The 22,919-nt window shown below is 41.8% G+C and overlaps 1 protein-coding gene and 1 long non-coding RNA gene across 4 annotated transcripts in view; one reads left to right on the top strand and one right to left on the bottom strand.

Annotated features, from left to right (window-relative positions):
* Positions 1–21,716, bottom strand: part of GOLIM4 (golgi integral membrane protein 4) — a 32,510-nt gene extending 10,794 nt beyond the window's left edge. The window contains exons 1-7 of one of the 2 annotated variants that reach the window (XM_084529591.1): positions 21,054–21,716; positions 7,367–7,441; positions 6,106–6,155; positions 5,296–5,349; positions 4,643–4,793; positions 3,244–3,326; positions 2,593–2,676 (exon numbers count right to left, since the gene is read on the bottom strand). In XM_084529591.1, the coding sequence (XP_084385717.1) occupies positions 2,593–2,676; positions 3,244–3,326; positions 4,643–4,793; positions 5,296–5,349; positions 6,106–6,155; positions 7,367–7,441; positions 21,054–21,240 (684 nt within the window). In that variant the 5' untranslated portion in view covers positions 21,241–21,716. The remainder of the gene's footprint in view (positions 1–2,592; positions 2,677–3,243; positions 3,327–4,642; positions 4,794–5,295; positions 5,350–6,105; positions 6,156–7,366; positions 7,442–21,053) is intronic. The other variant, XM_084529592.1, reaches the window with a different exon arrangement.
* Positions 1,474–14,007, top strand: LOC311441450. Of its 2 annotated transcripts, XR_014695974.1 has the most exons (7): positions 1,474–1,602; positions 6,614–6,704; positions 7,662–7,745; positions 9,317–9,379; positions 9,496–9,634; positions 10,009–10,104; positions 13,250–14,007. It is a non-coding gene; the product is annotated as an uncharacterized lncRNA (long non-coding RNA). The 2 variants fall into 2 exon arrangements; XR_014695975.1 differs by adding an exon at positions 3,583–3,680 and having other exon boundaries at positions 1,483–1,602; positions 9,496–14,007.
* Positions 21,717–22,919: the final 1,203 nt, after the last annotated feature.

Raw genomic sequence — 22,919 nt, 5'->3', positions numbered from 1 at the left:
CAAAGATTGTTTTTTTCATGCCAAGCAGGAGAATTTTCAGAAGAGGATGATTCAGTTTTCTTGGAAGACTAAAGCGAGGGAAATTGAGAGCACCACAACTTCTTTACTGGTAGGAAGCAGTGCCGTTTTTTTGGAACCAGGAGTTTATATACACATCATGAAAACGCCAACTCCACAACATTTAGGCAGGTGTTATAAAAGACAACAGTCAAGGTACAGAACTGAGGCAAAGAAAGTCACAGAACACCTTTGGTGAAGAGCAAGAAACAAAGGAAAAGAAAAAAAAAACAATGATGACATGTAAATTTGTCTTCCTAAAATGCAACAGTAGGATGTTGTATTTTGGTTTGCAGCTTAACTCTGTACAAGATCAGAGTATTTTCAACAAGCTTTAAAGTCCAGTGTGAGAAGCAAGACTGGTTGGCACACAGTCTATACAGCAGAGAATAGAGTTAAAATTTTGAGGCATAAGACTTATAAAAGCTGACCAACTGCACAGACAAGAGGTGGTGCCCCATGACAGGGTTTCTCTGTTGCTCCAGGGGAGGTGGTGGGAGTGTTTACTGTTCTGAAGTCAGAGGTGCTTTTTGTAAGTCATTTAAGACTTGGGGTTAGAACCATTACACTTTATACTCAGCACTGTGTGTGCCACTTTGTGTGTGTTACGTGGTATCATAGCAATCAATAGTACAGCAGACAGGCACGATGCATTGATGTACAATGCATGATACTCATACAAAACAATATCCACAGTGCTACGGATTGACATGATGCAATGCATAACAGCTCTCAAGCTAGACGCACCTCGAGGCATCTTCAAAAGACTATGGCATCCATTAAAACGGATGGGCCTAAAAGCAAAGCAAAGCAGAGTTCAAAGTAATTACACTCATCATTCCAGAAGGGCACTGCTGTTCCCTGATTAGCTGCTGGAGAGTGCAGTAAGAAACTTTAGAGTAAAAACCAGTATTTATTTAGCCATAGGCTAATACAGAGGTCTTTGTTTTTTCTCCCCGCTCGCTGACCATGCAGAGAGACTTAATACACGTGGATATTTAAACTGTGCATGTCTAGAATCGAAGTACTCCACCCCACCATACAAATCATTCTAAGCTGAACACTGTGATCCAAGGCCACAGCCTAAAAGGTATTAATGCTGGCAGACAGACGGGGTTTGTAAAAATATATGAAGGATCTGTCTGGCTGTTTGAACTATGGGAAAGGACAAAGATCACAAAGTCTTAAAGATTCAGGTCACAAATACATTAGTGCTGGGTTGACTACTGATATTTTATGTCTAGAATACACCTAGAAACAGCAGGGTAATTTACAGAGCTGTGTTTCTAAGCAATAATCCCCTGTGAACTTTCTGTAGCTAGTTTGCAGGAGAAACTGCGTGACTGTGCTGAACACCTTCTGTTCTGAAAGGCTCCACAAGATCCTCAACTCGAACAAAGGCTCTCCATGAGAAATGCCACATTCTGATTGCAGACAGGAAGGCTGTGTGAGACACAGGTGTTCAAAATAAAGAACTGAATAAAAGCCAGAAGTAAGAGGAGCCTCCTTTCGGTGACCTTAAGTCAGACCTTCAATCAGCTCTGGGTGAGTTTCTGATATAAGCAAATATGTACCACATAACTAATAGGGCCAGGGCGAGAAGAGGTTACAATTAGCTTCCAGTATGTTTTAGTGCTGGAAATTCAGAATCTTTGCATATTTATTCTCTGAGTGACTTTCCTGGTCTTTCTCTATCACTTGAATATCTACATGTGACACATAAAACAAGCAGCACTCAAATAAATTTAGTCCTTTTAGTGCTACTCATGTTTTTTTTGGACCTTGAAAAACACTCAAATGAAGAAAATTAGTCAGGAATAAGAGTATCTTCATTCTACCTCATTACCTTCCCTCTGATCTTTCACTGAAGTCTTCCTTGCTCAAAATTACCTTCTTTACTCCTAATTTCCAATTCCCTGTGACCTACACAGGTGGTACAGCTGACTGAATTTGCCACAGCCTAGCAAAGTTTGTGCTACATGGATAGGTCATTTGAAATTGGCATTTAAGACACTGCTGCTGATTTATTTTTTAAACAAAAACCTAATTTGGGTTTCATATGGAGCTTGCATACTTTGGTATATACCCGACCCCTGTAGCACTGATGTATGTAGCTTTCTAAACATTCTAGTTGTACACAAAATGAAACTTTGAAATATCAATAGATCTGCATTTTAAAAGTGATACAAGGGAATGTCAGAAAGTGAGACGTTAAACTAACAGAAGCTCTATCAGAGAAGACAGAGAAAGGTATTCTACAGCTCTCATGAATGCAGAGGTACTTTTCTTACCAGTAATACATGCACTCTTAGGCCTACAAACAGAGCTTTGTGTTTTCTGACAGCCATATAAGCTGTTGCAGCTTCTTCTTAAAAGCAACCTCTTAACTCATGCAGTTCCCTGCAGTGTGCAGCATGGTGCTACCTGCAAATTCCCCATGCGAAAGGCTACATGCAGAACATTACAGTCAGCTGAACTAGGAGAAAGGAGTTTTAAGGAAGGTTAGAGCTACTACAAGCTGCTTTCCTTTCTGACCTGTGCAGCAGCTAGTGCACTCTTGTGGTCTTCCAATGTCACTACAAGCTGGTTGTGCTGGGAGAGTAAATTCTTATGCTGTTGCTACACAAAAAAAAAGAACATAACATGTTTCACAAAGTTCATTCTAAAGGTAAATTAGGTAGCCTGGGGGGTTCTGAGCTAAGAAGATAATTCAGTGTATTCTAAAATGAAAACACTGAGTTGGCATAACAGCATTTATTTATTTAACCTGGAATGCATATTAAGCATAGAGAAAGCGAGCGGTGCCAGGAAAGAAAATCTGAAGTCCAGAATTTATGCAACTAAAAATTGGAGTCGATTTCAATAAATGCTTGATAAAATAGAGCTGGGAAACGTTCTTTTTGGCAAACACACAGTTCATTACTTACAAAGTCACATTTCCAATTCCAATTTCTATACTAAATACTTCTCTTCCAATTTAGTCTTTTTTTAGTTCATTATTTTATTGTAAATGAGCATGTTCCTTAAATGCTGGTGGCAGAAGACAAATCCAGTTCAGCTATATTCTTTTGCCACAGTAGAGAAACTACAACTCTTTGTTATTGCCCATTTCTGGCTTGTTAGAACTTGGAAAATCTGTTCTTGTTGCCAATTGCTTTGACAGTTCTCCTTCAAAACAAAGCCTACCTTTACATCTTGTAACTGGGTATGAATGTCTTGGTGAGCTTTTCTCAACTGTCTGTTCTCCTCCCGTAAATTATACAGGGATTCTGTTTAAAAGAACCAAAATACAGAGGTTAAGCCCAGATTTATAATACTAAAGCACTGTAACATTAACTACAATTAATTCTAAACAATTCCTGTAGTAACTCTGGATTAGAGTAATTGTAGGATTTGCTTACCTTACATCTCCCCCCCACCCTGTACAGAACTTTACATTTTTAAGCAGAAAACTTAATAGTTGGTTAAATTTCATTTTGGTGTACCCACTGTGCAACTGGAACTATGCATTATTGTTCATTCTAGGGTCTGCAGATGGCAAAATTCATTATGGTAATCCAAATCTTTAAAATGCAGAGAGGAAGACACCCTCTGCTCTTCCTTCTTCCCCCACATCGCATCTGGTGAGTGAGAGTTTTGTTCTGTAGGACTACGCTATTATTTTGGAAAAGGTGCCCAGATGGCCAGCATACTTAAGCAGCACTACATTCTGGGACCAGGGAGAGGGGCTTTTCTTCCCACTTGTTACATTATGGTGATGTGGAATACTGCAAGCAGACACAAGCAAGCTCTACCGACACGCCAAGCTGCTAGGCTGCAATCCAGCTCAGTCCAAGAGCTCGCTGTATGACTTCACTGGTGTGGTGCCAAGGCAGAACTAATGAACACAGCCTCTGCCTGCAAAATACTGTGCAGACAAAACTGCAGACAGCTCCAAAACTAACTCGTGTTAGTGACACATGGCAGAAAGTGGCCAAAGGCCCTCGATGGGAAATGCCTCATCCTTTTGTTCTATACTATTGTATTATTAGGATTGAAAAGTTCTGCAAACTGCAAGAAATCTCTGTAATAGGAAGCTGGATGCTAAGAGTAAAAAAATTACTAATTCATCCCCTAAGTATACAGGTGCAACATGTTTCAGAGGAGCTGAGAAAGAGAAAATTAGGTCTATGAGAAATTATGTAAATTATCTTCATAAAAAGGCACATTTAGGTCTCTAATAGAAATGACAAAAACTCTTTACCTTTTTTGGTAAACAAAAGGCAAAGAGGGAGACCTATTTCTCCAGCTTTTATATGAATTTTAGAACTAAAAATGAATGGTAGGATAAACCAGCCTCTGACACTTGATGGGCTTTTGAGTGATCTGTTTCTTACTACTTCCCTAATCTAGATTGAAACAGAAAGCACAAATACAAAGAACTTTCAGAAAGAGGCCATGGAAAATCATCAAGAAAGTGTAACTTATCGTAGGCATAGGCTGTGCGTGAATGACCTGTTAGTGAGAACAGAGACACTGCCTTTGTGTCACATCACACAAAACACGATGACAGACACGCACTTTAATATGGACAGCCAGCACATACCCTTCAGCTTAGAGATCTCCTGCTCTTTTTCCTGCTGCAGTTGTAAATATCTCTCCTTGTGATCACTGAATGTTCTGCTAAACTCTTCTCCTTGTTTTCGGTGATCTTCCTCAAGGTCAGCATGCTGTTTCTTTAGTTCTTCATGTTGACTCTGCAAATACCAAGTTGGACACCGGAACAGTTCTGTATTAGCATATCTGCCTAATATTGTCTTTGGCAATTTATTTAATAAGTCCAGATGAATACGAAGCTTTCATAAAAGGAAGCTTATTATTCAAAGCATGCACACTGCAGATCCTTTCAAACACAAAATGATCTCTGTGATGAGTAGTCTCCTTTTCTAGGGCTACGTCACCTCACTCAGCAGTTGCACTGTCCCACGGGGAGCTGCTGAATGTGTCTAAGAAATTCCTTAGATGCCAAAATATGTGAAGTTTGATTAGTCACTGCTCCATGCAAGTAATTGCATTTGAGAAGATTAAATTATCCACTGGAAAGCCTGACTAGTGAAAACCACAATAAATCATCTTTCAACAGTACTGCTGCGCGAGGAAGGCACTGTCAATGTATTGATGTTCTGGAATGAATTTCCAGAAGCCACTGAGGCCTTTGAACTGCAGTGTCCTGTGACACGGGTTACCTCAGTCACCTACCTTCAACATCTGGTGTTGTACACTCAGTGCACTGTATCGGCTGTTTGAGTCTTGCTGTAAAAAGAAAACAAAACAGTGTTCATCAGAACAATATTGTCATTCTTCTAACCTCTGTACATGCTTATTTAGAAGTCACAAGCCAATGGACGTAACTTCACAGGAAACAAATTAAGCTCTCCACTTGTTTTGACCATAGCAAGTATACATATTTTGCACTTGCTGCAGCAACTGTGTAGTTGTAACATACCTAACTCAGCTCACAAAGTCTTCCCACTTTCAACCTGAAGTGTCCATAAAATACTAGCTTATTCTCTTCTTTATAAAGAGTTCTCTACAGGTCTCTGGGTCCTTTACCAGACACATCCTTCTTTCTAGCACTTGGTATCTAAAACAGGTTCATGATTTACTTATTTTTATACTTTTCAGTTCAAAGACCACTTGACCACTTGTTAGAAAGTTGTCACTGTCCTTTTCCCTGCAGACTAAGCAATGAAAAGATTTCCAATGCCTTCTCATTGGCCTGTGCACTTAAAAATAAAAATGTTTGAACGCCAATAATATACACAGGAGGATATGATATTTCCTAAATTAATTTTCTGGAAAGATATTATCTATCTCTTATAAAGTAAGAGGTAAAAATAATTAAGAACAGCAGAGCAGAAATGGAGTGAGAGCTCCTTCAATTAGCACTTGTGAGACCTCTTTCTTTGAACAGCTATAATTGCAAAGCACTTCCTTGTTCTTGCAGCTCAAATAGCATCAAATATTAGCAAAATATTAAAAGCTGGTACTAGGAATGATGAGACTTACCCTTCCTTTATTTAGTGTTTCCTGTGCTTCTAGTTTATAAACAAGAAAATCTAAAACATAAAAGGAAAAATACTGATGAATAAAAAAACATCCGTACTTAAATAGCATAACTGTCTGTACATAATTTCTCTTAAGAGCTGAATACTTATGCAGTTACAATTTTCCAAGAGATCTTCACGAACAGAGGAACTTTAAAAAATGTTCAAGTTTTGCCCAAATATTTTCATTCAGAAAAAAAGTCATAAATAACAATGTATTTTAAATCTTTGTGTGAGATATAGGGGATATAGACTATAAGGCTCACATATAAAGGCTCAAGACTATGGAAACAATAATCATATATCACATGAGCTTTCTCAGTAGAGGCGCAGTAGCATCATTCAAAAGGAACAGGACATTTATAAATCGTGCATATTTTTATTACAATAAAGATACATACTTCAATTTAGTTTTGACTTCCAAACTTTTTGAAGTACAACAACAATCTCCTCTTTTTGCTTTTTTTCAGGATTTAAAAATGACGACTCACCTTTGCATACCTATGAGGCAGCTGTCCACCAGATGGCACCAGACAGCTATCAGGAGCTGCACACTAAGAAGTTTGTTGTTTTTTTAAATGCTCTTAACCTTCGCTAAAGTAGTTATTTGAATGCAGTGGCTGAGTCGTCGGTTTTAGGAATAACGCAGACTTCACTCCGAGAATTACAGTGAATTTACAACTACAAAAGTCTCAGAGAAAACTCAAACTTCTGCATTCTGCTAAAGTTTTGTTGAGGGGAGATGTTAAGAAAAAAAAGTAAGAAATAAAATGTGTGAACACTTCTCCATCACACACATCAAGAACTTAATTTTAAATCAGAAAAAGGTATGCAAGCATGCATGTACCTTTAAGTAAATCAGAGTGAATCAATTTAACTGAATCAGTCTAATTTCACATGGGAATGCAGGAAAAGATCATATGTTTTTGTTGCAAGGTTTAAAACTTTGTTATGCCGTAGCACGATTTACACACGCCCATACTCCACATCCATTTTTGTTGTAGGTATATCCATATACATGTTTCCTGCGCATACTGTGCCATGTTGTAGTGATCTGTGAAAAGCACTAAAAATATATTCCACAGATCTGCCAAGGTGGTCCTCCTGATGTGTTGTTTTTTAAATATATTGACAACTCATTTAAAATTGAACAATAAACATCTAAAGTCACTATTTTTAATAGTCAATTTATCATAGATATCAAGGTGAAAATCATATTTTACCTTCTTTTGCTTTCTTATGTTCAAGCCTTTCTTTTTGCAATGATTTTTCTAATCTTGATCTGTGTTCATATACAACTGAAAAGACAGATTTTATACACAGTTAATTTTAAAAGCAGGATATTAAAAAAATATATAAAAGTCCCCATCTCCCAGAACACCCAAAGAAAAAAAAACATACCCAGAAAATACAAGTGGAATGAGGTCATAAGGTTAAGGACTGCTTACATCTTTTTTATTTTTATTTTTGCATGTGATATTGGTCCTGAATATTTTTGTTATTTCTATTGCATTACAGAGTACAGTTACTGCATTCTATCCTTGGTGGAGTCAGCTATGGTTGTTCTACACGAAACCTGTGTAGATCATCGTTCCTTCTAGGGTATGTACATACGCATTTTTCCATGCTTTCCTCATCTTCTGCCTTTTTTGTAAAGAGACAGAAGATAAAGCAGGAAGAACAAAATAAGCCATCTGAGGGGCTAGCATAGCTAAAATAAAAAAAATAAAAATAAAAAAATAAAAAAAAACACATCCCATGACACTTTTCTGTAAGGCTTGGGTATCAGAGACTGCTAGTCGTGGATCATTTCAGTTTGAGAACAAAATTTAATCTTCACTGATTCTTAACTCCATTTATGCATTTCCTTTGAGTCAAAGTACCCATACGATATTCTGGAGATGAAGAAGTGGTCTGCGTGCAGTGCTTTGGGCAAAGAGCAACAAGCCGAGCTTGAAGGCAAAGCTTTCAGAGCACATCCCACAAAACCCTTGACAGGCCAGGCAAGGCAGGCATGCACGGTGCCTGCATCTCCTCCACGGGGGGCATCTGCTAAGAAAAATTGCATGTGTTCTCTGGGAAAGGTGTCCCGATGTCTTTGATAAGCTCTTTTAAAGCCAAGATTGTGTGAACACCTGCATGTAATCTGGATAAAAATGAATTGACATCTGGTTTTACCTGCCAAAAGGTTTTTGCTTTTAAGAATTTATCTGTTTGTTGTACCCACACGTACTTTGGACGTGCTGTATCCCCTGGCAGAGGGTTCCACCACTTTGGTACATGTTGAGCAGCTTTTCAGGCAGCACGTGCTTTGGACAGTGAGTTTTGGATGTGTCTCAACAGACAGTGAACATCAGACCCTATTTACCCTTTCCTCACCACTCACTAGACAGAAGGATCATTATCTGAAATAGCTGACTTTGCAGCAACAATATTAATTAGATCTCTTATAAATTCACAATTGGATTTGCTAAAGCTTGGTTTGACACCAGCACCTTTCACTGTTTTAATTTTAATTTGCACTCTTGCACCAAAGAGTTGTTACACAAATTAAAGGAACTTGATTTTTTCCTTCAAAACTAGGAAACGTGTTCTCTGAATATCAAACCATTGGTGTGCATAAGCCTTCAACAGAAAGTCTCAAAGATCAGTATCTTGGCAGCCACAGAAAACTCCTCTTGCACCTTAAAAAGCATTCTTAATTCCCCCAAGCTTCGTTCTGCAGGCTCTTTAGCTACTGGCTTATCTCAGAATGTTTACAGTTTGGCTTAGGTGACAAGGATTGATTAGCAATCCCGCCTCTATCCCTGCTTTGCCATTTATCATCTAAAGTCAAGGGCATCAGTCAAGATGAACTAATGTATCAACATCCTCTGCAACAAAACAGGCATTTAATGAACACTCACAAAGTCGCCAGCAAGTAAGTTTCCAGAGAAGAAGAAAAGATGGCAGCACTACAGTAATGGTTTTATCTAGGCACCGAAGATGGTGAATGCTGAATCACATTGCAAGAGGAGCAGCGGTTGTAGCATAGCAACTCAGGAGAGAAATGAAAATCCATAATGGTTTTCCCCTCCCACGCCATTAGGAGTGGAAATAGGCTTTTTGGCAAGCAGACTGAGCCACAAACGGATTCTGAGGTAACGTTTCTTGTTGCACTTCTTTGTCCGCAGGCGACCTTCCACAGCTCCTCCTGGTGTTTTAACAAGTGGGGAACTCACACCAAAGCCATCACGGTAAGGGCCGGAAGAAAGGAGACGAGGAATGCGATGCTTAACTTTCACACAGTGCTCTGTAACTTCCGCACCCAATTTTGGCTCTGCTGAGCTGTGGCTTTGCTGCCCTCACCCAGCACTCGGTGTCACTGGTGCCCCTCCTGGGGGGTGCATCCTCACTGCCACCTTGTGTGCGACAGCCCCTGAAATCCTGGGATACAGCCTACAGCGTCCTGAGGAGTCTCTCAGACAGCCAAAAAGCAACCAAAGAGGAGGGTAAGAAAAACTTCCTCCCACCTCTCTTCCCACCTAGTTAATGTGCTGGTCGAAACATGTTCTGCAACATTTTTTCTCTAATAAAAACCCATAACATGCAACATGAAGAATGATTTTTAAGAAAGCGTAGCTGCCGTATATTCTCACTAGCTCTTTTCAGGAGTATGGCAGAGGTCAGATTTCATACAGGTTGGAGTTTATCTCCCATTAATGTACCAGTAAGGTGGAAATCGTGATGTAAACTTTCTAGGCAAGAGTCCAAAGGCTTGTTGCCGTAGCAGGGGATTTCTTTCTCCACTACCAGCATGGATATGCCTGAGCAAGAATTTCAAATATATATATACACATATTGAAAAACATGGTTTCTATTACAGATCTCCCATCCAGGATATGGAAACTATACAAGGGAAGGGATAAATTCCTGGCAGTGTGATGCACAGACACAGCACTTAAACAACTTTTGTCCCAGGGTAAGTTCTCCCACCCCTAATCTCCTACTAAGCTTTGCACAAGTAACTGCATTTTGGTGGTATGTTATTCAATAGAACGGTACAAAACAAAGGGAGAAACATAATTTAACTGTTAATATGCACTATTCCCAAACCAAAATAATGGCAGGTATCAAGCCTAGGGGACCTATATAATGTCACCTATGTGACTAAACAGACAACACAACAGGAATGCACAGAAAGGTGATCCAGCCTCAAAGAGCAGAGCCCAGAAACACAACCAGTAAAATCACAGCTAGTTCAGACACCCTGTCTTCAGTAAGCAGACATCTAACAGTTCTTGAATTAAGGTGTGAGAGTTTTACCATTCAAGAAGGGAAGTGGAAGAACAGGTAGCAGGGGAAGGGGGGAAGCTTCTCAGCAGATTGCATCACCGCGTTCATGGCTGAACGTTAATTGCAACACCGGAGTCCAGTTATCTGATGAAAGCAAGTTTATTTAACAGTCATAGTTAGCTCACTTGGCCTTGCATCTCTAAGCAGTCAAACTATTAGAAAAAATAAGCTATTATAATACATATAAAAGAATGTATTTCTGATTTTACATTATCAGCAACTCCAGCTGTGTTACTTTGGCATTTTGGTCTGTCTGAAGCATGACCCAAAAGAGTCTCAAGCACCCCAACATCCATCTTACACACTGAAAAATTAAGAACATACTGGAACTTAAATATACATGATGCCAGGAGTTTCACTAACTGCAGTGTTATTGTTTCTTAACTAATTCTGCAATCTTTTTCTGAGCTCACAGCAATACCATCTTTGGTTTTAAACCAGCAGATTTCAGTAGTCTTGGCAACATCCAATGTTATTTTGTCTCAGACTGGGGCAGAGTTGAACTGAAGCAGCAGAGCAGGGCCCACCACACCAGCACTTCTCTGGTAAGGCTATGCAGGGCTGTAGAACACAGACTTGCTACAGAAATACAGTTACATCTCAAGTTCTTGTCACTTCAAAGAGAGCCATTTAAGTTGTGAACCCATGCAAATAGCTTTTCTGTTCAGAGAAAAACATTTCTATTAGGCAAGTAATCCCTTCTAGAATAGATTTTCTAGTCCAATGATAATAATTAAAATGTTGATCTCAGAAAAGATTTCTTGACTCATCTGATGCTAATGTTTCATGCTGGGAGAACACGTTATTAGTATAGCACGACTTGCTCTCCCAGCTCCAAGCTCTGCATGTTGTTAAGTCAGTGAATCTGCCTTCAGACTGGAAGATCTCCTGTTTCACCTTCACCGCTGACAATCCAACCAGTACAACCCATACTGGTCACAGGAGGCACTCCTCCTACTTGAAAGACTCATTTGTGAGGTTCACAATAAATCAATATTCCAGTGACAGTGCAAATATCTAAGAAATATAAAGCTAAAGAAGCATTCCCACAGCAGTAAAGAGTAGGAAAGCTGTTTTTTAAATAAAGTACAAGTAAACAGCATTACAGAAATAGTACAGTTACAATATATTGAACAAAATATTGAAATTATTTCATATTTTATGCCCTTTAAAATTTCTGTTTTGAATTCATATAAAAAGAACAGAAATAGAAGCCAAGATAACACAAAGCTGATCGTGCGTGAAAAACAAGCTTTCTTCTGGCTTAATTAAGGAAGAGCTTTGTATACAGGCAGGAATGGGCTGCTCTGTTTTGTTCACTGAAAACCCCAACTAGCACTGCAGGCAGTATCACATTTATGTTCACTTTAAAACAAAGCCCTACACTTTTCAGTTTTCACACATAAAAAAAACAGATAACAGCTTTGTCACATTACAACAGTTACAACAAAGGAACGGGATTTCTCCTGACAAACTAAATCAATGTGGTGGTAATTGTACTTAAAAATAACCACTGCTTTGACTTAATTCTCTGGTCATTTACTTTGCCCATAGCATTAACGAATTTAAGAGAGGTTTGTACTTAATACATGGATCTCCATATTCAGGGGTTTTGTAGTGCCCATCATAAACCTAGTGATGATTTCAGCTGCACAAGGCAAGAAACCCCACCAAAAATAGCCTACCAATTAAAGTAAGTCTGTTCCTTTAGCTCAGTCAGCACTCCAACATTAAACTAGAACTGGAGAATGGGACTTGAGCAAATTTAGCAGCTTTACGCTGCCTTAGGAGGCATTTATGTCAAAGTTTAAAAATCAACCAGATAAAACCTACCCAAAGATAATGCAGAACAGAAGACTTGCATTTTTATGCAACTTTTTTTTCTAATCTTGCAACACAGGCATCTCTTCCAGGTAAGTCAGATTGTATCTGAAAAACTAGAGGGTAACTGAGGAAGTACCTGTATCCTGCTGGTCCCTACCACAGAGAGCACCGGGAGCCCGTTACAGCTCACAGCTGATTTCTTACTGAAAGCTGTGAGACTCCTGCTTCCAGCACTATGAAATCCAACTCGGTCCCTGGGGTGTTGACAGGGACAAGAACGCTGGTGCTCTCTGTGGAACATGCCCTACATCAAAGGGTTTGGACCAAGCTCTGCAACATTGAGTGTGGAAACAGATTAAAAAAAGATACCAGAACTCATCATGATAGAACTTCAAAACCCACTCTGGAATGTGTGCAGAGGTCAGATAAGCATACAAGAAGTTTCATATGCTTATCAAACCTTCAGCTTTGCATCCTCAAATAGAAAAGGAAAAGCTGAAGCACAGCACATAGAAGTGTTGCAGGTCTTAAAAGTTTGCTTTTTTGCAGTTGTGGAACGGGAGAATTCAGCACACTACTGCAGTTCACCCCAGAAACATGCTTATGTTTCTAAGAAATAGTCTTCGCCTCTATTCATTTATCAGGATGATGTGAAAATGGATTTCTAAAGTGGAGTAAACATTTAAGTTTAAAAGACTCATATTTCACCCTACCTCATATATGCTTTTCTTTCTTAGAAGTTAAGACCACCTCTAGGAAACAACATGTTTATAAACAAATTGCAAGCAAAAGAAAACAATGAGGTGGGATTCGGGGAGGTATTTATCATGTTGAAGCAGTGAACTGGAGTAGGTGCTGCTCAAAACAAAAGTTTGAGAAGGAGCATTAAATGGGATTGAATGTTTAATGCCTGCTAGGCTTCAAACATGATTTTTATTTGGAAATAGATCACATTTTCTGTCACAGAAGAGATTTCCTGCACACTCCACCAATGATTTCTTCCAACCTCTGGTGCCACCCATGATCAGATCACCATCTCACCCCGCATGTGGCATTTCCTATCCACCTGCCTATGCTGAAGTGGTTTTTAATTTGTTTGGTTTTGTTTGCTTTTTTAAAGTGATAAATGCAAATTGTTCAGACAAAACCTGATTGGTGATTTTAGACAAATGCTTAACTTTATTTTTATGATTGTATTTAAAACACATCAGGTACATGGCTGTTCAACTCCTTGGCTGGCAAGTGGCATGAATGCTGCTTACATTGTCCTTCACACAGGGTGATTAGCAAATTTTCTTCTAACAGGATTCCTCTCCCCTTTTTATTTATTTTCTTCTCTCAGTTCTCCTGCCCTTTGTGTCACAACACACAGGCTCATTTTGTAGAGACACACAAACATGCAGAAGGGCTGTGGCAGCAAGTTTCCATTTCATTTCTGAATGTCTGGGGCTGCTCACCTCTTGCCTCCAGAAAACAAGGGCCTGTTCCTTCTCTCAAAAATTGTTTTAGAGCTCTTCCAACTTTCTGAAGAAGTCCAGTGACTCTATCTACACGCTGCTAAGATTCTGTATCTTTTTCCATATATATACACTTTTCAGATATATGCATTCAGCTACTAGTTTAAAATTGGCAGTGAAGAAAAATGGTGTAGATTACTTCACATGTGCATTCTAACGGTCTGTCCCAACAGAAACCTACATTTGCACTTTTATCTTAAAGTATGGCAGAAATTGATGCAATAGCTACAGTTATCAACTTACAAAACTGCTAAACCGCTTCCTTAAATTTGTTCAAGAGAACTCTAACATAGGGGACTGGGAGTCAGCTTCAGTTGTACATTTCAAAAAGCTGCATACAAAAAAAAAAATCAATAGTTTAAGTTAATGTATCATCGTTTTTATTTTTTAAACAGAAAATCACTATCAAACCTTACAATATACATCTGAGCATGACAGATTGACTGGAACACCGAAAACGTCATTATTCAGTGGTGGCATGAATAGGAATAGGCTGCCTACCGTGCCCTCCAGGAGGGCAAACAGGCCACGCTTCTCTCAGCATCTCTGTAATTATCCCTGGAAATGACTGCCAAGTTCGGGATCTGAGTCACCTCTAGGAAATAAGATACTAGGCTAATTTTGGATACCTTGGAGGAAAGAAAAAAACTGCAAAGGAAGAGGCGGAACAGTTGAAGTTTCTTTAATTTTTCAATTAGAGACATAGTGGAAAAATCTCAGGAAGTTTGGGTTATGCTAGATCACCAGAAAAAGAACAGAACTACATCCATCACAGAAGACATTTTTAAACAAAGAACAGCATCCAAACAGGCTGTGTTCCCTACGTGCTTACCTCAGGCTCCGATACGACAAGAAATTCATACCCCTGACTCACTAAAAAAGTCACCCAACAACAGATTCTGCCTTAATTACTGAAAAAATGGAGTACACAGAGCTATTAATCTGAATTATTTAGCTTTCATTACAATTAAACCTCAAAATAGCACCTGACTTTTTAGCAGGGCAGATGTAATTACTTTTTGCTACGCAAAGATCCTATTCCAAAATGAGCAAAGCGAACTGTACTAACCACAAATTGCTGACGAGATCCTCACGACTGTGTAAGAGATGCTACAATGCATACCCAAATCAGAGGGCGGGTGGAAACTTTATTCCTACAGAAGCCCCACCTAGAGACACCCGGCATCCTGCCAGCCAAAACACGCAGTCCGGTGACACAATGCGTCTGGAACGTTTTATTTAAGGCGTAAGAATCTTACAGTATTAGCTGAACCCTTCCAGCAGTACCTAACTCTCTGACATTAACTGCAAAAATACTGTCAGTGCAACTGCAGAGTCACAGCTGCCCCCAAACTCTTCCTACGCCGCGTGGTCAGCACAGGCAGACACCACTTGACCTGTGCTGGGGACTGCAGGACTCAGGCTCAGTTTGCAGCTGCATCAGGTTGAGGTTGTGGCATCTGCTCCTTCTCTACAGGTCTCCCTCACCAAAGCTGGAGATATTTAGGTGATGCAGAAGCTCCTGTCAAACTTCACCTGCTAGAACCAAACGACAGAAGGTGACTGTTGAAAACGTCAAACGTAAACCCTCCAAAGCATTCACCCATCTTTTCTCCCTCCTCTTTCAGCTCTGAAATGTTCACAGATCCAGACAGATCCATCGCTCACAAGCTTGAAAAGGCTTCAATTGTAATCAGCAACACAGAGTTTCAGGATAGTGGCTCTATCTCATACTGCCCAGCGTTCATCTAGACTACATGCTCTGTGATCTGCACACCAGATCCCAAGCAGGTGTGAAGTTGCAGCACTAGGACATATTCATCCAGGAAGTATTATGCCCATAAGGGAAGTGATTTTAGAGTATTCAGGAACATATTACAGGAGTAAAAAACACCCACCCACCACCACACAGAACTGTAACTATGGGCATCTTCTCAATTTGCTTTTTCCAGTCTTGGAATTCAGCTGCCCAGACCTATCCCTCTGGGCCTAGAAGGAGCAAAGCAGCTCCCTGGGTTACAGAACTCAAAGCTCCAGCACCTTTTCTGTGCTCAGAGTATGAAGAAATACTGGTAACTCCAGGTAACCTTAAATCTACAGGTCTTTTGTCTTCAAAACAGGCACATACATATTTAGATTGGTTCTAAACATGAACAAGCACAGCACTTCAGAATAAGGGAGCAGGATACTGCAATGGTAGCAGAACAAGGGATGCCTTCTTTGCTATTTAGCATGATACTGATGCAGAAGACTCACTTTAGCAGGTGCATGTTGCCCTCAACATCAGCAAGTTCAACATACAGGCACTGGAGTCTTACTTGGCATGTAAGACAAACTTCCTTAAGTTTGTACACACGTTAAAGGTTGCTCTGCACTTTTTTTCAGTTTGACCCATTTCCTAAAACTGTAGGGGATCGTTTTATAGCGTTAGGTACAATCTGACACTAACGGGATTCACGGGACTTCAGGCTGCTGTTACAAGGAACAATGAAACCATGCAGGAGCTGCACAGGTGTCATTCTACTTGGATGATGCACATGAAGAACAAACTGTCAGAAGTAATTAGTTCTAGCTCAGCCAACTTAAGGAACAAGTTTCAATACAGTGCTACAAAAAGGAGTGCAAGAATGAAGAACATCTCCATGTTTAAGTACTTCACTATGAACAGTTAGGAAATCTATGGATCCAGTACGGTGCCACATTGTGCGAGTCTCTACACCTGGCTGCTACAGATATAGTGAAGTTTCACCGGGTCACCTGCAAGGAGGGGCCTTGGTTTAGGACACACAGCACAAAAGGCCCAGAGGAATCTTCATTTGCTGTTCAGGTGAAGCTTTCTAGCATCGGATGGAATAGTTTTGTGGTAGACATTGTCTACAACAGTGCATGCTCTCAACTTGCAAGAGCTTGCTGGGTTGCCTCGCACAGCCTCAGCCTGCAGAGATCACCTGAAGCCATCAGACATTTAAACTCTAAGAGCAGGAAAATAAGGGAGTAAAAGACACTAAATGTATGCTGTTATTAGGATTAGGGATTGAAACAGATTAAACAGATTAAAACAGTACACAAGGAATTACCTAATACCCGGAAGATGAGAAGCCAGAAGTTGCAAAGGCTGATAAATAAATAAATAAATCCTGTAGGTACATTAAATCTTGAAGCAAAGATATGATCGGGTTTGTCTACAGCTGTCAGTGCAGATCTGTTCTAGCAACTGAAGTCTGTTCCAGTAAGCCAGTAGCTTAAGACTTCGTTTGATGCATCTTTGCAGGAGGTGAACAGTATCAAGTTTTGGTTTTAATCATTTTAAGGAATATTAAGTAAGATTATCTTCATGTTTCAAACACATAATGCTCAGAGAATGAGACTAAAATAATCAGCTTACTGGGGAGATCCGCTCCTCTGTGAAACACCTGCCAGAAAACAAGGACTTTAAGATAACAATGGCTTAGTTTTCTTAGCAGTCACGAGATTCTGTGTCATCTCAAAATCTTGCCTCTGGCATTCCCCTCGTTACTTACAGAAGCAGCCCTGCTTTCTCCTTGCCCATCAGGACATTGTTAAGAGATGATAATACTGAAGTTTGACGCTCTCTTTCATGAAATGCCCTGGAAGTCTAGCTTTCAAACACGAGATCTGCTACAACGTGAGCTGGGCTAAAGATCCAACTTTTCCAGCCAGTTATTCCTAGGCTTCCCAAGTCAATCATTGCTCGAACAGCAACCTGATCTTATTTCAGGAGGCACAAACACTTCTCAGCCCAGTACCTTAAGCTGTGAGCTCCACAGAAAGCAAAGCTCCCTACGACAACCATCGTATGCCCCATTCTTCAGATCAGCACATGAGCTAAATGATTTTGATACCTTTCCCATCACTGTTTTTCAGTGATCTGTACCTTCTGCCATGGCAGGTTGTGGTGCTGCTTCTGCCCAAGCGTGCAGCAGATTCAGCCTGCTTCACATGCTGCATTTGAACAAAGCAAGTGAAAAAGATTAAAATCTAAAAAGACTGGCTTTTCAAGCAAAAACAGAAAACACTGCTCATTCAGGCATAAAGAACTGGCAAGTACTGAAAGGGAGGTTCCTATTACATAGCGCAGATGAAAAACCTGAAAAACTACAGAGAGAGAAAACAGCAGATAGCAGGAAGTTAAGGGAGGCTACACTCCAAGCTATATCCGAGGAGCCTTCTCAAGATTTTGGGGAGACCAAAGGCTTTCAAGTCTAAAACTCTGGCACCGAACTCTGACTGGATATACAAACCTAGGAGTCACCTACACTGCCTTAAGCATTTCCCAAACCGACTCATATTTCACCCGCAAGCCCTAACAGCGTTCCTCTGTGCACAATCAGGAAAGCAGCTACCCTTATAGGCCCGAACAGCCACAACGAAACCCAACGAGATTCAGAGACCGGGTGGTATTTCGCTGGCATCCACGCGTTTCAATCCTGCAGGCTTTCCAGGAGCACAGCCAGCCCAGCACAATACAGCCTCAGGATCCTCAAAAGGCCAACTTTAAGAAGTTGCCTTTTTCTTCTTCTTTTTTTTTTTTTTTTTTTTTTTTTTTAATTAAATAAAAGCTTACTGATGAAATGTTTGCTCAGGAAGCAGAAGTCCAAGGTTCAATTCTCTCCTCAGCTTGTAATGAGCTTTAAAGTCTTATTCAATCACCCAGAAAAGAGCAGTAAGCACTAAGAAATCAAGCATTGTGAATACACCCACTCTTTTCCTCCTGGCACTACTATGCAAGTGAAGCAGCCCTTTTAACTGCTTCCCTCTTAAAGATTTCAGTGCTCCCAGCACACTGCAAGTCCCAAAGTTATCTCTACACCAGTATCAGCATCTTTGAGAAACCAATTACGTCATGAGGAAGAGAAGTTGTGCTGCAAGTGTAGCAATGACACATTTTATTGTTCTCCTAAAAGGATAAATCCAAGGAAATGTATCTTGCAATGTGAAGGACAGCAAAGATACGTAGCCTAGATAGTTGCAGAGCTTTTTTGTTTGGCAACAGAGACATTGTTGATTTAAAATCCAGGCTATTTAAAAGTTCAAAGTGCAGTCAGATGCTGCACCTGCAAACACAAGGTTTTCTGTTAGCATTTGCATTGTTTTCAAGTCTTCTCTGTTTAAAACAAATTCCCTTCTGTTGTTCCATGTGAAAGAGTTTAACAAATGGGAAAGGTTCAGAAATAGCTTTGGTTTTGTATTTCACCAGTTAACGTGGTGTTTGTGTATCTCAGGGTGAACTGGGCATAGATCCTGACTTCTCCATGTTCTCATCCCTAATGAACTCCTTCTGCAGAAATGCTGGTGATGACACAAGGCAGCTCATCCTAGCAAGTGTCATGTGAAATCTACAGGGAAATGCAGGGAAGAGAAATTTACTTTGTAGCTTCCACTTACTGTAGCAGGAGATCAGGAACCTAACGCTTGCTGCTGCATTTAACGTGCCTGGAGCTCCCAGCCTCACCCTCTGTTAGTTCCATTAACTGTTGCCACAACACAGAACAATTTTTAAGAAACAATTTTATTTTTAAATCATATCTTTCATTGTATGCTCTGATTTAATTGTAAGTATTTTTTCCCCAAAGTTTACAGCTACCGCATTAGGCATAGCTAAACATCCCTATTTATTAGGCTTGATACACTGGCACGCATCCCAGAACAATTTAAAAGATATTTCATTGATAATCAAATGTATTTGCATTTTCAGATCCTGGTTCATATTTTACATTTCTCATTGCTGCATTTTTATATAATTATTCTCTTACTTTTTTTTCAGTGCATCATTGTTGCTGCGTTCATCAGCTACTGATTGCCTGCTGCTTCCATGAATTCATTTGGGTAGATGCCCACTTAAAATAACGTTTCAGAAGGGGAAAGTTAAAACTCACAATCCAGACCCAATGCATCTGATCAAGAGACTATCGCTGTTAGGACAAAGTTTATTGCATGACCCTCCTTGGTATAGCCACAGCAACAGAAAAAGCCAACTTGTTGAATTTTAACTTGAGAACAAGATGTTCCTGTTTCCCCTTCAAATACCGCTGGCAAATATACAGACTAGCAAAAGTAGCCTTTTAGCCCACTGCCACATACCCATCTCCCAGCCAAACACTCAGGCCTTTTCAGTGACAAAAAATGAAGGATTTTATCTTTTTTTTTTTTCCAAGGCATTGCATCATTATTTCCTGAAATTGAAATATGAAGCAACAACGGTCTCAGATCACAGATAAGCATACTCCAAATTACAAACCGCTAAGAGAATCTAACAGCATAAGCCTAATTCTGCTATTTCTGCATAAAAGCAGTATGCTTCTGGATGTGCTCTTACGTACACTTCCACAGTAAAAAAGCATGGCAGAAGATCGCCCTGAACTGAAGCAGATCACCTGTATTCATGACTTACACAACCTCGAGAAAAAAAAATCCTGTTCTGAAGGTTGTCTTTGGACTCTGTACACATTGGGCTGATAACTTTGCACCCGACAATTAGCGAGGTGCTGAGGTCTTGCCCTACCTACAGTGCTGATACTTCATGTAGATGTTTGCCATTTTGCATCTGATTTCGGGACATGCACGTGTCAGAGATCGGCATCTTTTCATCTTCAAGCACTGAAAGCCCACGTTTGGTGCAGCCTCAAACCAAGATACATACGGATCTGTATTTAAGTGGCAACTTTAAGCCAAGAAATTCAAGGCTGTTTCAACAGTTATGGAATAGCTTTATCCAAATAACTTACCCTTTGAAAAAAATGTTTATTACAATATTCCTCACCCTGCTGGAGCTATTTAACTTTCACGCTGTCTTCCTGGAACTGCAGCCTTCCCTTTTTACAGCCGAGTAGCCGCTCAGCACCACTAGCACTGCTGAGACAACACAGAAGCACACAGAAGTCCCAGAACTGGATGTGGTCTGTAGGACACGAATGGGAGCATCCCTGCCTTTTATACCAGGAACTGCCAAGCGATTTGCAGCCCTTGGGGATCGAGAGGCACTCCAGAAAGCGTGCGGGGGCGAGGGAATAGGGGAGCTTTCTAGGAACCAGCCGTGAAACCTCCCACTGACGTCAGCGGGGCTGGGGGCTCACCACGGCCTGACAGCAAAACCTCACAGGGAGAGAGGAGGGGGAGAAGAAGGCAAGGAGCAAAACTTGGCAAGCATCGGGATGGCTGGAGCTGGGGTTCCCCAGCAGAGTGTACGGGCAGGGGACCTGCCTGGCAGCGGTACCTTGTAGCTGGGCCGAGAGGGACTCCTGATGCTGCTGGTACTTGAGCGCCGTGGCCTCAGCCTTCCGCAGCTGGCTCTGCAGCTCGTAGTACAGCATGGCCCCGTAGATGAAGCCGAACACCACGGTCAAGAGCAGCAGGCTCTGGAAAATCCGCTTCTGTTTTCGGGAGCACATCCCGTTGCCCATGTCCCCCGGCGGGGTCCCGGGGGCCCCCCGCCCCTCACGGCTCAGCGGCGGGCGGCTGCAGGCGGCGGACGACGAGGCGGAGACATGGGAGGGAGGGAGGGAGGACCGGGAGGGGGGTGGAGGAGGGACAGAGGGGCCGGGAGGGCTCCTCAGCCCCGGGGCACCACCGTGGCGACACCCGGGCCGCTCTCCTCCTGCCGGCGGCCCCGGCGCGGCGAGGCGGAGCGGGGCCGCTGCCCCAGCCGCATGCTGCGGCCGCGGGGCTCGGAGGGGGCTGCGAGGGGCTGACCGGAGGGGGCTGCCCCCGGCGGTGGGGCCGGGCTGAAGCGGATCCGGGGATCCCCGGCTCCCCCTTTTTTCCTTCCTTCCTTGAAGCCGGCCCCGGCCCCGCCGCCGCCGCCACCCGAGGGGAACAAAGGCAGCTCCCCTGGCCCCTCACTTACGTGTCGCCGCCGCTGCCCCGCCGCAGCCGCCGCCGGTTCCCCGGAGGAAGTCCCGCTCCGGGCGCCGCCTCATTGGGCCCGGCCGCGGCTCTCTCCCCTCCCTTCGGGGAGGCAGCGGCTGAGCGCATTGGGTGCCCGCCGCGTCTGTCCGGCCCGCACGGGGCTTGCAGAGCCCGCAGCGACCCCTCTGAGGGGGCTCAGTGTGAGGGCTGTGGGTCCGAGAGGTGCCGTTTTAATATCCCAGAATCATTAGGGTTGGAAAAGAGCTCCAAGATCAGCTAGTCCAAGCATCCCCCAAGCACCGTCAGCCACCGAACCGTGTCCCCAAGCACCACGTCCAACCTTCCCTCGACCACCCCCAGGGATGAGGACGCCACCACCTCCCTCAGCAACCTGTCCCCACGCCTGGCTGCTCTTCCTGAGGAGAAATGTCTCTGAATTTCCAGCCTGAACCTCCCCTGGCACAACTTGAGGCCATTCCCTCTAGTCCTATCACCACTTACCTGTGAGAAGACACGACCCTCAGCTCCCCACACCTCCCTTTCAGGTAGTTGCAGAGAGCAATAAAGTCTCCCCCGAACCTCCTCTTCTCCAGATTAAACAACCCCAGTTCCCTTATTCACTCATTTCTCTTGGTCATCCCATTCCTTTATTTTTGTCCGCAGGCTGCTGTTTGCACCCAGGAGGTGCTGCCCTCGCCCTGCTTGGCCTTTTCCTTCACCCAGTCTTGCTGAGGCCACTGCTGGATTTTAGGTCAAGTACACGGCATGGCTGTGCTAGGGCCCTGCTCCCAAATGCTGCTGTCATGCATAAAGAGGTGAGGAAAGTTTTATGGGATTCATCCCTCACCAGCATGATGTCAAGAGTTCTCTCTGCTATTGTATCTTATTAGAAAGAAAAAGAAAAACCTGCTTGTCTCAAGCTAAACTAGTGGCATTAACAAAAAATCAAAGGCGTACTCCAAAGTTCTTTTTCTGAACATATCCAACTCATTGATCTGTGTTTTTTTTCACAGGCATTATTCTGGCCTTAAAAGAAAAACAACATAAAAGAGGTTTAAAACTTTGTTATTCAAATATTCTACATCTACCAGTACTAAATAGCAGTCGGTACAACAAGCTGGTATGACTTCTGTCTAGATGTATTTCAAATTTTTATTCATTGTCTTTTAATTTAACTGAATGCCTTGCTTTCTTAATTATAAGATAGGGGGCTTGTTCAAAGCTGAGAGGTAAG

The sequence above is a fragment of the Aythya ferina genome (assembly GCF_964211825.1).
Source record: "Aythya ferina genome assembly, chromosome: 9".
Lineage (NCBI taxonomy): Eukaryota > Metazoa > Chordata > Aves > Anseriformes > Anatidae > Aythya > Aythya ferina.
This window is presented reverse-complemented; position numbering and strand designations above follow the sequence as displayed.